Consider the following 18,711-nt stretch of genomic DNA (forward strand, 5'->3'; position numbering starts at 1 on the left):
CGACCCAACAATACACAATCTGAACCTTCTTTCTGATAACTGTTAAGAGCATTCTCATCAAGGATCTCAAAAAATTTAGCATTTAGCATCTCAAAAAGCCACTTTACTTATTTTAACACCTCATTTTACAATACACCAAACATCAAAAATTCTATTTTTTTTACCACTTTATTTAAATATTCTTTTATTATTATTTTTTATTGTTCATTATATATTTCTTTCTCTCTGTTCCTTTCTGTCACTCTCAACCAAGCAAACTCACACTCACCTTCTCCACCCAGCAAACACATACCCACCCTATCCACCACCACCAAAAAAAAAAAAAAAAAACACCAGCCACCCATACCCACCCGTCTATCCAACAAACTCACACACTTCCATCTCAAACTAGCAAACCCATATCCATCTTAGCCACCATCACTAGAGAGAGAGAGAGAGAGAGAGAGAGAGAGAGAGAGAGAGAGAGAGAGAGAGAGAGAGAGAGAGAGAGAGAGAGAGAGAGAGAGAGAGAGAGAGAGAGAGAGAGAGAGAGAGAGAGAGAGAGAGAGAGAGAGAGAGAGAGAAAAAAAAAAACAAAACACACACACACACACACACCCTAGCCTAGAAAAACCCACAGAGACCCACATAGATTCACCACAAAACCTAGAAAAACAACAGCATCCACAAAACCCAAAATTGATGACCCACAGAGATTCAAATCAATGATCCATGGAGACCCACAAAGATTCACCACAAAACCCAAAAAAAACAACATCCACCATCGGAGATTCGAAGACAACACCACAAAACCCAAAATCTTCGGTTTTGAGATGAGAATATGGGTTTCAAGACTAGGTTTTTGGGTTCGGTTAGGGAGAGAAGAGAGGGTTCGGTTAGAGGAAGAAGATAAGTAGTTGAGTTTGTGATTATGGGTTTAGTCAGAGGAAGAAGAGAAGAGGCTGTGTTTGTGATGATGGGATCGGTTAGAGGGAGTAATGAAGTGCAGATGGGTTTGGTGGTGTGGGTTGAGGGAAGGGAAGCGCGGCTTAGGTTGAGGGAAAATGACTATGAAGCACAGGTGCGTTTCGGGACTTGGGTGTGGGTGCGGGTGCGGGACTCGGTAATTTTTAAAAAAGTAGGATGCAGGTGCGGCGGGACTCGGCGATTAAAAAATTATTAAAAATATTTTTATTTATATTTTCTATATATTTTTACTATTAAAATATTCTTAAAAAACACATTAATATACTTGATTCACAAAACAAAGAAAGAAGAAGGCAAGAAACACATCTGAGGTCAGAATTTTGGCTGCTCCGGTGAGTTTCAAGGCTGATTTCGGCCTGCTTCGGCCGTATCGGTCGCTGGCCGATACGACTCGATATGGCCGATACGGCTCGATTCTAGCCGAATCAACCCAGTTCGGCGCGAATCGAAGCCGGTTCGACGCGAATCGAAGCCGATTCGACGTGAATCGAGCCGATTCGGTGCGAATCGAGCCGAGTTGGCGTGGATCCGAAAAAAAAAAAAAAAAAAAAAAAAAAAAAAAAAAAAAAAAAAAAAAACTCAGACGCGGCACCGACGCGCGGTCAACCGTGTCGGACTCGAGTGCGCCACCCTCCCAGCTGCGTCCATGCATTCTAGGAAAATGAAGAAAATAAAAAAAAACATAAAGGAGGTAGAGGTGTAGGCATGGGAGAAGAGAGAACCAGAAAAAAAAAAAAAAAATGAGGGAAAAGATGGAGATAGACGTGAAAAGGTGGAGTATGTGAGAGGAAAAGTGAAAAGGGGACACGTGTTTTATTAAACAAGTATTTTTTTTAACATCTTGCTATAGTGGGGCCGTGGGTTGCTAGAGATAGCAACCCATTGTACGTGGCACCGACGCGCGGTCAACCGCGTTGGACGTCGCGTCCCACATCGCGCCGCGTCGAACTCGGGTGTGTCATCCTCCCAATCGCGTTCGTGCATTCTAGGAAAATGAAGAAAATAAAAAAACATAAAGGAGGTAGAGGTGTAGGCATGGGAGAAGAGAGAATCAGGGAAAAAAAAATTAAAAAAAAGATGGAGATAGACGTGCAAAGGTGGAGTATGTGAGAGGAAAAGTGAAAAGGGGACACGTGTTTTATTAAACAAGTATTTTTTTTAACATCTTGTTACAATGGGGCCGGGGGTTGCTAGAGATAATAACCCACTGTAGCTAGATATCAAAAGTCATTTAGCATTCTTGATGGAGTGTGCTTTTTACAAATTTAATGTTAAAATTGAGTATTTATAGCATTTAGCATTCTTTATTAAAATTCTCCGAGTGTGAAGAAGAAGAAGAAGAAGAAGAGAAGGAGAAGCAAAGCCCTTAAAAAAAAAAAAAAAAATTACTTCAACTTTACTGAAAAATCCATCTCTCTCAAAAAAAGAAAAAATTAGAAAAAAGAAACTGTAACTCCATCATTCCAAGTTCCAACCATTAGCTTCAGCAAACCCTATTCACCTCGTTGATGGCCGAATCAAAACGCCAGACACTTTCTCCCGGAAAAGATGGAGTGGTCGACAGGATCAGTAATCTACCGGAATCTCTTCTCTGCCACATCCTCTCCTTCCTTCCAACCAAAGACTCAATCGCCACAAGCATTTTGTCAACCAGGTGGAAGCTCCTTTGGACTCTCGTCCCAAAGCTAGACCTCGACAGTGATACGATTAACACTTCGGAGCTTTCAGCTGCTGCTGCTGCTGATGATGATGATGATGATGAAGATGATGAACGTGAGATCATGTTTGCACATATTGTGTCAAGCGTTTTGGCTCAACAAGAATGTGGAGAGCTCCAAACTTTTCGGCTTCAATGGAAATTTGGGTGGGACGGTTCCCATCTCGACGCATGGCTTCGCACTGCTGCTGCTCGTAAAGTCAAAGAACTTGATCTTGACATTTTTATGCACGACTGTGATGTGGAAAATCTGAAATTGCCTCCAAGCTTTTTCTCTTGCAGGACATTAGTGGTTCTGAAATTAAGCGGTGATATTGATATTGATATTGATATTGACACTCCTTCATTATCCTTTAATTTCCCGAGCCTAAAGATACTGCATCTACTAGAAATTTCATTGCCGAGTAACATTAATTCACAGGAACACTCTTTCTTGAGGCTCTTTTCTGGCTGCCCTGTCCTCGAAGATTTGTCATTTACAACTGACCTTTTCGAGGGTGAGTATAAATTATGTGTACCCACTCTGAAACGCTTGAGTTTCAGCGAAAATGTATATAATGAATCCGCATACGAACTCGAGATAAACGCCCCAGCTCTTGAGTACTTCAATTTCGAAGGTGATCTCCGAGACATCAAATTCCATGAAAAACTAGACAACCTAGTTCAGGCAAATGTCGAGTCGTATGTGTATGAAGATGAACACAAAGAATTTTACAGAGAATGGGTATTCAGGCTTTTTACTGCTCTGAGTAACGTCAAATTTCTCTCATTTTCCCCTTACGGCACAGAGGTTAGATCCCCTTCATAATTGCTTCTTCTTTTCTTTTCTTTTTTTCAATAAACCTATGATCTTTATTAGTTCAATGTCTTAGGACAATACGAGGTCATAGTCTCGCTTTTATTTTAGGTTCTATCTATTTGATGTTGTGTGATTTTAATCTCGAATGCAGTGGCACAACGTTGGAAATATTTATCCTTCCTCATTCCAGAATTTGGTCCAACTGGACTTTAATGTTACTGATTGTAACTGGCCAATGCTACAAGACTTGCTCCAGAATGCTCCTAATCTAGAAACTCTTGTTGTTACTAAGGTTAGCTTGTTTTATTGAGGTATTTTTAGTTGATCTTTCATCTCCCCTAAACTTACACTTCTGATCTGCTGTGTTTGTTGTCATCAGGAATATACTTATGATAAAAGCAACTTATGCTGGAAGGAGCCACAATATGATCGTGACTATCTGTCATCACATCTTACAAGTTTTTATTATGGAGGATTTGAAGGTTTGAAAGATGAAGAGGAATTTGTAAAATATATTCTAAAGGAGGCAAGAGTTTTGAAGACTGCAACAATTCAAGTTTATAGAGAAAAGTCGAAGGAAAATGTTCTTGAGAAACTGTCAATGTTCCCAAGGCGCTCAACAACATGTCTACTTAGAGTTGAATGAGGTATACTTCTTTAACTGGTACTCTGCAAGGCAATGTTACAAATATATTTTTCTTTTTATTATAGACCCTCTGCAGGTCATAAACTGTTAATACTCTTTTTATTTTTTCAAGTTAATAAAATTTTCATGTTTTTCACTCCTTTGAATTAATTGAGAGAGAAAGGGGATCGATTATCCAATGTTCTTTGACCTACTCACAGTAGAAATTGTTTCTTGTGATAACCATTTTGCAAAACATCCATTTGGCCTTCATAACATTAGTGGTTGTTTTTGAATTAGGCTAAAACTTTGATAGAGGAATGTTAATACGTAAGCTTTTGTTACCTCTTTATAGTTTATAAGCCTGAATTTTTAGATTCTAGGCACACTCATTCTCTTGGGTAACCAGCGACAATTGAATGTAAATCTTGAAAGTATTATGTGTGGATGAAAGATTTAGAATGTTTGATTTACTCTTTCACAAGCTTACTTTTTACCAAATCATTTTTGCCAGTACATATCTCATACATTTTGCTTTGGCATAACAGGTCAGTGTTTGGCTACATCTACATGGCACCTCCTTTCATGTCTATTTGTCTAGCTTTGTTTGCCTTTGTATAATGTTGTACATAAGCACAACTGCAGTACCCAATATACTTCCATTAGGGTGAGATATAGTAAGATGCACTTCTTATTGTAAAAAAAATTGATAGAGTAAGATCTTGAAGGTAAATGTCTTTGGTTGGTTTTTGGCTTACTGATGGTTGTATTTATTAAATATTTGTAAGTCCTTTGTCTTTTAATTGTGTTTTTGTTTCTTGAGGGAAACCTTTTTGAGATCCATGTTTAGTTTATCAATTCATGAAATAGTATTTAGTACTAGTAGTCCAAGGTCCCAATTTTGGTTTGCACAAAACACCCGCATCTTGAATGTGTTTGGTATTTGATTAGTAAGCTTCTGTACCAAAAAATAAATAAAAAAAATTAGAAGGTTCTAATTTGAAATGAGTCTGGCATCAAGATATGTTAGATACATGCAGAACCTGTTAGTTCATCTATTGCATGACTGAAAGAAGGGATGCAAATACTGTAACCAAGTGTGTTCCTATGAGTACGTGTTTGCCCTAACTCATATTCGTTGGATATTCTCTAAACTATTTGTTGATCAACCCCAACAAATACTATAAATGTTTTATCATTAGCTGCTCGTCTGCATTGGTGCTTCCTGTTGGGCCCTTCTCCATCTTAACTTTTTGTTCATTCATGCCTCAAAGGCCACTAGCTCTTTAACATTGGACTGGCGCAACATGGGCAACTTACAATTAACTTGTCTTAGGTTTGGGTTCATTACAATATTTTGACCAGAAGGCATGTGAAAAACCTTTCATCTAATCTTCTCTTGGAAAGGTTCTGAGATTGATTCCTTGACTTTGCTTTAACAATCCTTTCCTTATACATTTTCTTCCACATATGTATAGCTTTGGCTTCTTCTACAACCTTTTTTTCATCAAGTCTTATCATATTTTTAGTCTACATGACATTGTTCACCTACTCCTTATAGTTTGTAGTCTTGTTAAGCAGATGGCAGCATCAGTTGTGAGGTATGAAAAGACGAAATAAGGCGGTTTTCTGAAATCCAAATTGACTTGGCAGGAACTTGAAGAAAAAAAAAACCAATTCTTAGGTATTTGGAATTTAGCAGCCTGACCAAAGGTTTATTTTCATTGCGTAATACAGTACAGGTGTGTTTGGATACCGTTTATTTTGTTGAAAACTAAAAACTAAAAACAAAATAAAATAATAAAAAAGTTACTAATCAGTGCAGGTTACTATTTATTTGCCTAATTGCACTGTTCATGGGACATGAACAGTGCAAGAGGCGCTGGTAAAAAAGAAAAAGAAAAAAGAGGCAAACGCAGCTCATTTTCATCTAAATCCAAACACTATCTACATGTGTGCTTTGCTACAAAAGCATTGTTGAAATTTTCTATTTTAGCTTTCAAATGGACTCCCACAATTTTAGACACTTTAATTTTGAGCCCTTTGCGGCTTCCCATGAAAAATTCTTTAAAAGAGGATGTACCTTTGATCAAGTGGCCTTTGTAGCTTGGACTCTTGATATACAAATGGATAGAAGAAGCCATAGCTATTAGACACTTGGACATATAATTACATAGATATTTTATAAAAATTAATTATCATATATTTTTTTCATAAGGAAAGCATATGAATCATAAACTAATGAGAAATTAAATGAATTTTAGTTTAGTACTTCGTTATTAATGTTTAGTTTTGAATTCATGTTACTATTTAGTAGTATAAGGATCCTTTTTTTGGTTGGTTAAACACCTGTATCTTAAATATTTCTGGATTTCAATTAGAAAGCTTATGGACTCAAAAAGTTAAATTCTGATATGAACTATGTCTGCTACGGTTTTATGCTTAGATATTTGATCCAGGAGTTGCTGAAAATCTCTTGCCATCGGGGTGGGCAATGTTTGTAGCTCAGCAATTGTGAGGCAGAGTTGTCCCATGGGATGGGAAATAGGTACAATAGTTGATGATATTTTACTCTCCAAAGAGATTTTGTTAATTGTAAATTTTAGAGGGTGAAAAGAGATTTTAATGTAGCAGCTCATGTACTTGTAAAATGGGCCTTGATAAACCCCCATATAGGTTGTTTGTTTGATTCTTGTATTTCCGATTTTTTGGTTCAAGTTCTGGCTGTCAGCATTTGTCCATTTTGAGCTATTAGAAAATTTGTCGTTATTGATCAGCTATACCCATATGCATGCTTCTCAGTTTTCTTTTTTTTGGTTTATGGTATATTTAGGATATTCTCCTCTGTACTAATTATGTATTTGAGTTGCTTCTCTCTCTCAACTCTCTGTTCTGCGCCTCTTTCTTTGTTCATTACCAATCTCTGTTACGCCTCTTCAACATACACTATAAAAGAGTACTTAGTTATTATGTTGAATTTCTTCGACCTTTTGCGTAGTGTAACTAATTGCTATATATCAAGATCTACTTGTATGCATAATTTTCCTTCTCCGGCATCTTCTCAAGTTCTACCTTCTGATGGCATTATTTGTGATGGCAATACCAGAGCCTTCCTCACATTCAATGTAATTGTTGTCCCAAGGATTCAAGTTTAATTATGTGCCTCTAATCAATGGGTTTGTGACAAGAAAGCTGCAATACCTTCATTTTAAAGGAACTTGTTGAGGTCTTTCCTTTTGGTTCATATCCACATGGCGACTCTTCATTTATTCCCCATAGACCATGTTTTAACCCTTCCCATGCCCTCTGGAATAAAGAATTTCCTTAGGCATGCATCTCATATTCTCCTGACATGTCCTTTGGATTCATATTGGGATTCTTGAAAAGCAAAAGAAAAAGAAAGGAATCCTCATACTTTGGTCTTGCCATGCTTCTTCCGACAAAGTCTGAACATTTTAAGTTGAAGAAAAGGACAAAAATTTTCAACTAATTTTAAGTCAAAAAGTGAGAAAAACACTATTCACTTTTATTGTTCACAGATTACTGTTCACGGATTACTATTCACTGACATTGTTCACTTTTTATTGTTCATGACACTGTTCACTCCGAAATTTTGCCTATTTAAGGGGGGTTGTCTCTTAAGTTTTGGGTTAAAACATGGTGTATGCCTAAGTCAGTGGTACAATATTATTTTCACTTCTTTTTGAAACTATTAACCTAACTTATTGTGATTGGTGCATAATAAAAGTAATATTAATGGTAAAATTTGGTGAAAGTGATGTTGTTCCTTGTGAGCAACTTTTGAAAAAAAATTAATGAAAAATAGTGTTCTTAACATTATTCAATAAGATGTACTTCGGCCATATTTTATCTATTTCATATACAAAACAAATCATTAAATTGGCAATGTTATTATTGGTTTGTTGATATGTGTGTTTGTCTATGTATGAATTGGGCAATTTGGCAATGTTATTGTCATCAATTTCTTAAACAAATAAGATAAAATTTGGCATTGTATAACTTGCTTTCTATATTGTTATATATTTCCCCATATTGCTTTGCATTAGGGTTAAAGAACCAAAACTTACGTAAACAATATTATTTTACAAAACATGTGGTAAAATGTTAAGTTCAAATTCTTAATATCACAAGTATTTTTGGTTTTAAAAAAAAATTGCAAAGCTCACATCATAATTTCTCATTAAATTTATAGCGTTAATCGCACTTACCATCATAAACTTTCTCTTGATTTTTATGTCTCAAATTTTGAAATACATGAGCAACCCCCAAATTGAGGAAATTGTTACAATGTCAATCCCACGGTCTAAATTGGATGTTTAGTTGGAAGGAAAATAGCGAACATGCAAATCATGTGGTATCTAATAAGCAATTGAAGGGTAGTTTGGTATTTTTAACCATATGAAATTAATATAATATCCCTTAATTCTCTTTTCCTATCACCAAACTCTCCCTTTTTCCCTTCATTAAAAAAAAAAAAAAAAAAAAAACACTATCCCTTTTTCCTTGCCTCCCAAGAGTCCCAACCTCCATCACTTCTTAGCTTTTCACAGCCGCCAATGAGGCAATAGCACTGATCTAAATCAAATCACCATCTAACTTCATTGACTAAAAATTTCTTCGTAGCCATTCAATCTTGAGAAACAAAGACCTAAAAAAACACTTAAGAAATAAAGCTTTAATCAAACGTTGCCAAATTTTTGTTTCTTGAAATTTCAATCTAAATTTGAATGAGTTTAGCTAATTAAATTGTTGTGATTTAAAGCAACTTTAATTTCAAGCAAAAACTTTTGGTTTGTTTAGATTGAGGAGGAAGAAGGGGGAGTAGAATAAGTTGGCTAGAAATTAGCCTAGTTTTTAGCTAACTCTATTCTACTCTCCCTTGCTCACTCTCCCTCCCCCTTTATCCAAATAGGCTATAAAAGAATTTGGAATTTGGAATTTAAAAGCACCATACATGTTGAATTTTGAGAGGCTGGCCTTTAGTTTGCTCTCATCTATATTTTGATTACTTTCCCATGGGTGTCTCTATGCTCTCCCTCTCATTCTCTAGTCTGGTGGACTCCAACGAGTTAAGTGGGACCACATGTCTAGTGTAATACGGAAAATTATTACATAGTCCAGGACTATGCTCCCTATCTCTCATAGAGGGGTGGGCCCCATGGTGGGTGGGACCCACCCCTCTGTGAGAGAGAGAGAGAGAGCATAGTCCTAGATTATGCAATAACAACCCATGTAATACACATGCTTTACTTTTTTTGGTTTATGTTAAACACATTTTACATGGTAGGGTAAAGAAAAACTTTCAAGAGGGAGTAAATCATGCATTTTAAACCTTAAACAAATATGGTTGAAAAATTATCTTGTGGAAAAATATAATTTGTCCAAATTTATATTATGTAATTTATACATGATGGTGGGCTGGACTGGAGTCAGAAATAGAATTCTTTAATATATATAATATATACTAGTCTCATCACACTCGCTCCACATGTGAGATGATGCTCTTTTTTATTTATTTTGAGTTTAATATAATTTTCTATTTGAATTTATCTATTGCTAGTGAGGTCATGTAGGAATGGATTTTTAAGAAACTAAAATTTAGAATTTAAAAAAGAGTAATTACTGGATTTAGTGTATGCTAGTTTTTAGGGAAAAAAATGTATTAAATATGCGTGAAATATGTATATATATATATATATATATATTTGAGAAACTCGTGAAATATATTTAAATAGTAGAAAGAGTGTGTGCTAATTGTAATAATAAATAAAATAAAATAAAAAGTTTCTCTAATAGTTTTTTTTTTTTTTTTAATTTTGTTAAATTACAATTTTAACAATTATTTATTTTTTAAGAATAATGATTATCTATTAAGGGTATTTTTAAAATTGAGAGATATACACGTTTTATTCCGTGGCTAGATCAATCATAAAGTCATAGACCCAACTTTCTCCAAATTTACAGAAATCATAACTAACATTCACCACAACAACACGAAAGAATTGAGATTGAGAGAGACTAGTAGATGGCGGAAGCGGTGGTGGACAAGATCAGTGATATACGATACAGGAATCTCTTCTCTGTCATATTCTCTCGTTCCTTGTCCAGCTGGTAAACCAAAGAGCCAGTCGCCACGAGCGTTTTGTCGAGTCGTAGGAGATTCCTTTTGGAATCTCGTCCCAATGCTAGACCTCGACAGTGAAACGATCGGCACTTGGCGGAAATCATCTCAGTTTGCACAAATTAATTGTGTCGAGTTATGGCTCAACAACAACAACAATGTCGAGAGGGAGAGACTTTGCACCTCCGAACTTTTCGCCTCCAATCGAATTTTGCATGGGAAGTTTACCATCTGGACACGTGGCTTCGCACAGACGCAGCGCTTAAAGTTGAAGAACTCGATCTCTGCTTTGATTTTTCGAGGTTGCCTCATAGCATTTTCTCTTGCAGGAGCAGAACCACATTACTAGGTTCTGAAATTATGCGGCGTTTTTAGTTTTGATCTTGATATTTCTTCATCCTTGCAATTCCCGAGCCTAAAGATACTGCATCTGACAAATACTTCGGGGTTGAATGTTACTAATTCTGCTAAACGCTCTTTCTTGAGGTTCCTCCAGTCTCTAATTACAATCTTGAGATAAATGCACCAGCTCTTGAGTACTTCAATTTCGATAGTGATCTACGCGATATTAAGTGTCTGTTTGACTAGTTTATTTTTTGCCAACTTATTTTATTATTCAACTTATTTTTATTATTATTATTCATACGTCCTACTTTCTCCAACTGGCACAGAGGTCAGATGCCCTTCATAAGTGTTTTCTTTTTAATAAACTTATGAGCTTTTAGTTCAAATTCTTAGGACAATATGTGCTCAAAGGCTCGCTTTCATGTTCTATCAAATTGATGTTGTTGTGATCATAATCTCAAGTGTAGTGGGGCGGCATTGCAAATATCTATCCTTCATCGTTCCAGAATTTGGTCCAACTGTACTTAAAGTTAATAATTGAAACTGGCATTTGCTACCAGACTTGCTCCATAAAGCTCCTAATCTTGAAACTCTAGTTGTAACTGAGGTTAGTTTACTTAATAGAGGTATTTTAGTTCATCTTTTATCTTCCCTAAACTTACACTTATCTGCTGTGTTTGTTGTCATCAGGGATATGATTTTTTTGAAAGCTCCTTATTCTGGAAGGAGCGAAAATACGATCCTAATTATCTGTCACACACCTTACAAGTTTTTATTACATAGGATTTAAAGATCTGAAAGATGGAGTGGAACTTGTGAAATATATTCTAAAGGAGGCAAGAGTTTTGAAGATAGCAACCATTCAAGTTTCTACTTTCTAGTGGAAAGTCGAAGGAAAGTGTTTTTGAGAAACTATCAATGTTCCCAAGGCGCTTAACAACTTGCATACTTATACTTGAATACTTGAATGAGTATACTGTATACTTCTTTAAATCGTACTTTAGTTTTTTAATCAACTTTAACTCGTACTTAGCAATCAGTTCCAACTTCCAAAGGTAATGTTACAAAATATTTTCTAAGGTTCATTCTTTGTGATAAAAAATAAAGCTTACGTCAACTTTGCCAATTTATTTCTTGAAAATCCAACGTCAATTTTAATGAGTTTAGATAATTAAATTGTTGGGATTTAAATCAAATACAATTTCAAACAAAAGCCCTGAAAGAATTTGGAATTTAAAAGCATATATTACCTGTTGATTTAGAGAGATTGAACTTGAGGTTCCTGTCTAGTTGGGTGGATTTTAAGGAGGATGAAAAAAACAAATAAATAAAGAGAGAGAAACAGAGGATGGAAATAAATTTATTGAAATTGAAGGGGTAAAAATTAGCATGACGAACCTTCACCACGTTGGGCTTGACGGATCCTAGCCCATGGGTCGGCAATAGGTGAGAGCCCAAGAGACTGGCATGACTTATAATACTTGTTACACACGTTTGAAATCCGGTAGAATCCCAAAGGAAATCAGAATCCTAGTGTAAGGAGGATTTCGGAAGATACGCGCGTTAATGAAAGACCCTTTCTACAAGGAAATGACTTGTCCGTCACGCTTGGAATTACTCAAGTAGAGTCCTATAAGGAAAAGACTTCTACATCAAGGAAGGGAGGCCAACCTTCTACTACTATAAAAGCCCCAATACCCTCACAAATCAAGGTACGCATAATTTCCACTTCTCTAGCACTCTAGAGTTGAGAACAGTTCTAACTTGACTTTCGGAGAGGGTATTTGGCTGGCACCACACCGGTACCCTCTGTTAGATCACTTCTTTCTTCTTGCAGGTTGTCAGTTCAAGCGTGCGAGGATCTTGTAACTCACTGGTGATTTTACGGCACCATCAGTTGGCTCCATCTGTGGGAAACGAAGAGTTTAGCCAGACTATCGCCTCCCGGACATAAAAGTTGCATGGTACTCACTCGCTCGATGGCTACCACCAACAACGTTCAAGGAGACAAGCCGCCAAGATCTACTACATTAGAGAGGCAGGTCCAGACCCTCATGGCAGCAGTAGAACGACTCACAAAACAGAATCATGATCTGGAGGAGCAGCTACGCCAAAGGGATGCAGGACATAACGTTCAAGAGGAAAACCAAGAAGGTACCAGTGCAGAATGAAGGGACCAAGAGAAGTCAGAGGGCAGCAACGCCCTAAGCAGACCAGAGCGGCAAAACGTGAGCCTTCCATCCCTCATGGATTCGGCCCCCCCGCCTATTATCGCAGAGATGCAGGCGATGAAGAAGCAGATGGAGGTCATGATGAATGCCCTAAAGGGACGAGTATCTAATGATCTGATGACCTAGTAAACAGAACTGACTCACCATTCACTACCTCCGTCAACTCATTCCCCCTACCACAGAAATTCTGCATACCCCAGATCGAAAGCTACGACGGGGTCAAGGACCCCCTCAATCATCTAGAGACTTTCAAGACCCTAATGCACCTTCAAGGGGTACCAGACGAGATCATGTGTAGGGCATTCCCGACGACGCTGAAGGGCCCTGCGAGGGTTTGGTTCAGTAGATTGACACCAAGCTCCATCAATACTTTCAAAGAGTTGAACGCCCAGTTCACCTCGCACTTCATAAGGGGACATAGGTACAAAAGATCCACCGCGTGCTTAATGAGCATCAAGCAGCGAGAAGACGAGACGCTGCGGTCCTACATAACTCGTTTCAACAAGGAGGCCCTTTCAATTGACGAAGCAAATGATAAGATACTCATAGCTGCATTCACTAACGGGCTGAGGAAAGGCAAGTTTTTGTTTTCTTTATACAAGAATGACCCAAAGACCATGATGGACGTACTCTACAGGGCCACCAAATACATGAACGCAGAAGATGCGTTGCTAGCCCGCGAAGAGAAGCCCAAGAAAAGGGAGAGACAGGAGGACACACGACAGGATAGGGGGCGAAAAGTTGCTAGAACCGGAGATCAATGAGATGAAAGGCGCCCTAGACCCCCCACTGGAAAGTTCACCAATTTCACACCATTAACCGCACCGATAGATCAAGTCTTGATGCAGATCAAAGATGAAGGAGCACTGACATTCCCTAGTAAACTAAAGGGAGATCCCAACAAAAGGCCAAGGGACAAGTATTGTCACTTTCACTAAGACAGGGGCACGACACAGCCAACTGTTACGATCTAAAATAGTAGATTGAGGCCCTTATTAGGCAAGGGAAGCTACAGAGGTTCGTCAGTAAGGAAAGAACCGATCCGCCCCAAGAACAGGCCCCTCGACAGGAGAACGAGTGCCCTAGACCACCTATAGGGGACATAAGAATGATCGTAGGGGGTACAACCGCAGCCGGATCTTCAAAAAAAGCCCGCAAAACCTACCTCAAGATGGTCCATAGTGTCCAACTTACAAGATCTGTACCCAAGATGCCGCGAATAGATAACCCTATTATCAGATTTTCAGAGGATGACGCTCGGAGACTTCACCATCCTCATGACGACGCACTTGTGGTCAGCTTGCAAATAGGGGATTATAACATGCATCGGGTCCTCGTCGACAACGGCATCTCAACGGACATCCTATACTACTCGACATTCTAGCAAATGAGAATTGACAGGGAACGGTTAACCCCAACAAATGCCCCACTCGTGGGATTTGGGGGAACAAAGGTATTCCCCTTGGGTGCAATAACACTATCTGTGACGGCAGGTGACTATCCTCAGCAAATCACTAAGGAGGTAACTTTTCTCGTAGTCGACTACTCGTTCTCCTACAATGCCATCCTCGAGCGGTCCACTCTCAATTCCTAGAAGGTAATGACTTCAACATACCACCTGGTGATTAAATTCCCGACGAAGTATGGGGTGGGAGAACTGCGAGAAAATCAAATAGCAGCACGGGATTGCTATATTGCCATGTTAGAAATGGAGGATCAACAGCAAACAATGTGTATCGGAAAGCAACGAGCACTGGTAGAGACGGTTGAAGAGCTGGAAGAGGTGAGACTTGATAACACACGGCCTAAACGGACGACTAAAATTGGCACACTAGCTAGTTGGCCGGTGTGCCAAACACTCACGACTTTCCTTAGGGATAACCAAGACGTGTTTGCCTGGAGTCATGAAGACATGCCGGGGATCAACCCCTCAATCATGGTCCACAAGTTAAATGTGTCGCCTTCATTCCCTCCAATCCAGTAAAAGAAATGAGTCTTCGCCTAGGAGCGGGACAAGGCCATAGCTGAGGAGGTTCGAAAGTTACTAGAGGTAGGTTTCATTCGGGAAGTATATTATCTCAACTGGTTGGCAAACGTCGTCATGGTTAAAAAGGCCAACGGAAACTGGAGGATGTGCGTAGATTTCACGGACCTTAACAAGGTTTGCCTTAAAGACAGCTACCCACTCCCACAGATAGATACCTTGGTAGATTCGACTGCAAGACACCAGCTCCTAAGTTTTATGGATGCTTTCTCCAGCTACAACCAGATCAGGATGGACAAATCTGGTCAAGAGAAGACCTCCTTCATTACAAGCCAGGGATTATTCTGCTACAAGGTGATGCCTTTCGAACTAAAAAATGTTGGGGTAACATACCAAAGGCTAATGAACAAGATGTTTGCACATCAAATAGGCAGGAACGTACAAGTTTATGTTGACGACATGTTGGTAAAAAGCCTGCGTGAAGTTGATCACCTAGACAACCTTAAGGAGACTTTTGACACACTCCGATCATTCAACATGAAGCTGAATCCAAACAAATGCGCAATCGGAGTGACAGCCGGGAAATTCTTGAGCTTCATGGTGTCCTAAAGAGGAATAGAGGTCAACCCAGAGAAGGTACGGGCCATAATGGAGTTGGAGCCACCAAGGACGGTTAAGGAGGTCCAAAGTTTAAACGAAAAGATTGCAGCCCTAAACAGGTTTGTCTCAAGGGCGACGGACAGGTGTCTACCATTCTTCTGCATTCTAAGGAAATCATTCGAGTGGACGGATGAATGCCAGACGACATTCAACGACATAAAGGCCTATCTCTCATCTCCACCGTTGCTCAGTCCATCCATGCCGGGAGAAGAACTTTACCTATATTTGGCTGTTTCACAAATTGCTGTAAGCGCAGCTTTAGTAAGAGAGGAGGATGGATCCCAGAAACCGATCTACTTTACTAGCTAAGCACTCCAAGGGGCAGAAGAGAGGTACCCTCAGATGGAGAAGTTGGCTTTCGTGTTGATAATCGCGGCGAGGAGACTTAAGCCATACTTCCAAGCGCATACCATCGTTGTCTTAACAGACAAGCCATTGAGAAAAGCCATGAGTAGCCCTGAAGCAGCAGGAAGAATGGCTTTGTAGGCAGTGGAGCTGAGCGAGTTTGATATCCAATACCGCCCGCAGACGGCCGTAAAAGGGCAGGTAGTAGCTGACTTCATCGCCGAGTTTACTCTCGGATACGGCCAGGTAGCGGAAGAGAATGGACAATGGAATATCTATACAGATGGATCTTCGAATAGACGAGCTGAAGGAGCCGGCGTAGTGATCCAAACTCCGTAGGGAGACAAGATCCAATGTATGATCCGACTGGATTTCCCCACAACCAACAACGAGGTAAAGTATGAAGCCTTGGTGGCAGGGCTAGACCTTGCAAAGGCTGCGGGTGTAGAAAACTTAATCATACACTGCGATTCACAAGTGGTAACGAGTCAGATCAATGGTGATTACGAGTGCAAGAACGATAGAATGAAGAGGTATTTAGAAGAAGTAAAATACCGCATCAGCGACCTCGAAGTCAAATTCATTCAGACCCCAAGGGAAGAAAACGAATGTGCCAACCATCTAGCAAAAGCTGCATCAACCGAGTTTATGCTCGTCCTCGAATAGGTATTATCATTCGTTCAACTATCCTCACTTATCGATGACAGTATAAGAATGCAGGAAGTAGACTCTGAATGCAATTGGACTACGCCATTGTTATCCTACCTAAAAACTGGCGTGTTACCGGACGAGAAGGGCGCTGCAAGAAAGTTGAAGGTCGAGGCATCACAGTTTGTGCTGATAAAGGGCGTCTTACATAAAAAAGGGTTCTCTCGACCGTACTTGAGGTGTTTAGCCCAAGAGGTAGCAAATTACGTAATGAGAGAAGTACACGAGGGAATCTGCGGAAACCACTTAGGCACATGATCATTAGTACACAAGTTGATCCGAGCAGGATATTACTGGCCTGCAATGCTGAAGGACGCGCAAGCTTATGTCCAGTCTTGCGATAAGTGCCAGAGGTTCAGTAATTTCATCAGACAGCCGTCCGAAGAACTGACCCCTATGACGACACCCTGGCCATTCGCACAATGGGGACTTGATATCATGGGCCCATTCCCAACGGCGATCCGGTAGCTAAAATTCCTGGTAGTTGGCATAGACTACTTCACTAAGTCGGTAGAAGTGGAAGCCTTAGCCACCATCATGGAGAATAACATCCGAAGTTTTGTCTAGAGGAATATCATATGCAGGTACGGGATACCCAGAGTACTAGTCTCTGACAACGGTAAGCAATTCGACAACAACGTGTTCCGAGACTTCTGTTTAGAGCTAGGGATCAAGAATCACTACTCGTCGCTCGCATACCCACAGGCAAATGGGCAAGTCGAAGTCACGAACCGGTCTTTACTTAAGATAATCAAGACCCGGCTCGAGGGGGCAAAGGGTATCTGGCCGGACGAACTACCGAGCATCCTATGGGCATACCGGACCACGGCAAGAACACCCACTGGAGAAACACTATTTCGACTTGCATATGGAACTGAAACTATATTCCCGCAGAAGTGGGGCTCACGAGCTACCGGGTGGAGAGATGCGACGAAGATAAGAACAAAGAGGCCATGCGCCTCCAGCTCAACCTAGTGGACGAAGTCAGAGCGGCAGCAGAGCAGAGGTTGGCGCGTTACCAGAATTTCATGGCAAAACACTACAACACCAAAATGAGGCATAGGGACTTCCAGGTCGACGATCTTGTACTACGAAAAGTAATGGGTGCCGCTAGAGATCCTTCGCAAGGAAAACTCGGCCCCAACTGGGAAAGACCCTATAGGATCGCATCATGGCAGAGGAAGGGGACCTACCACCTCGAAACAATGGACAAACAAAAGTTGCAGCACCCATGGAACACGGAGCATCTACGGAAATACTACCAGTAGAGATGATATGAAAGACAGCGACGATCCCCCAATTTCCTAATTTATTTAATTTTAGCTACAATTATTAGTTTTCCTTTAAATAATTTTTGCTACAATATTTTGTACCTTTTAGCCAAAGGGGGCAGGTACTTTTCCTACAAACGCATTTTCTTTTTAAAGAGGAATTATTTAGATACAACCGTGTTTTTCTACTTAAATTCTCAAAAAAGGATGGATAATCGTAGATGACTACCAAAGTCCACAAAGTGGACGGATCACCCACAAGGTGAAGATATTTACAGTCCACAAAGTGGATGGATTATCCATAGGATGAAAATAGTTAAGTGGACAGATCACCCACATGGTGGAGATATTTACAGTTCACAAAGTGGACGGATCATCCATAGGATGAAATTAGTTAATCCACAAAGTGGATGGATCACCCACAAGGTGAAAATATTTACAGTCCACAAAGTGGATGGATCATCCATAGGATGAAAATAGTCAGTCCACAAAGTGGGCGGATCACCGATAAGGTGAAAATAGTTATAAAGTCCACGAAGTGGACAGATCATCCATAGGGTGATAATATACAAAATGGACGGATCACCCAATGGGTGGAAATACCTACCGAGCCTACAAAGTGGACGGATAACCCATGGGTTGAAAATATTTACCAAGTCCAATAAATGGACGGATAATCCTAGACGGGCAGAAGTCAAGGCCCATAAATAGATGGATGAAAATAAATTATGCTAAGTTGGCGAAAAGTCCTTGACGAGAGAAAACTCCTTAGGTCAATAAAAATAGACGGTTAGAACAAAATCCACAAAATAGACGGTAGTCCCAGATGAATAGCGTTCAATATACAAAAACCACCTGTTGGGTGATGACTAGCCCATAATATGGATGGATGCCAATAAATTCTAATTGAACGGACAC

The 18,711-nt window shown here is 39.5% G+C and overlaps 2 protein-coding genes across 7 annotated transcripts in view; both read left to right on the forward strand.

Moving 5' to 3' along the window:
- The window catches only part of LOC126694984 (putative FBD-associated F-box protein At3g50710), a 93,474-nt gene that overhangs the window by 31,251 nt on the left and 43,512 nt on the right, over positions 1 to 18,711 (forward strand). The window lies entirely within an intron of this gene.
- The window catches only part of LOC126694982 (putative FBD-associated F-box protein At3g50710), a 61,961-nt gene continuing 45,538 nt past the window's right edge, over positions 2,289 to 18,711 (forward strand). Inside the window, exons 1-4 of one of the 3 annotated variants that reach the window (XM_050391558.1) lie at positions 2,289 to 3,473; positions 3,634 to 3,774; positions 3,862 to 4,129; positions 6,554 to 7,781. In XM_050391558.1, the coding sequence (XP_050247515.1) occupies positions 2,475 to 3,473; positions 3,634 to 3,774; positions 3,862 to 4,128 (1,407 nt within the window). In that variant the 5' untranslated portion in view covers positions 2,289 to 2,474 and the 3' untranslated portion in view covers position 4,129; positions 6,554 to 7,781. Of the gene's footprint in view, positions 3,474 to 3,633; positions 3,775 to 3,861; positions 4,130 to 4,655; positions 4,949 to 6,553; positions 7,782 to 18,711 lie in introns of those variants that run through there. The other 2 variants (XM_050391556.1, XM_050391557.1) reach the window with 2 other exon arrangements.

The sequence above is a fragment of the Quercus robur genome, chromosome 8 (assembly GCF_932294415.1).
Source record: "Quercus robur chromosome 8, dhQueRobu3.1, whole genome shotgun sequence".
NCBI lineage: Eukaryota > Viridiplantae > Streptophyta > Magnoliopsida > Fagales > Fagaceae > Quercus > Quercus robur.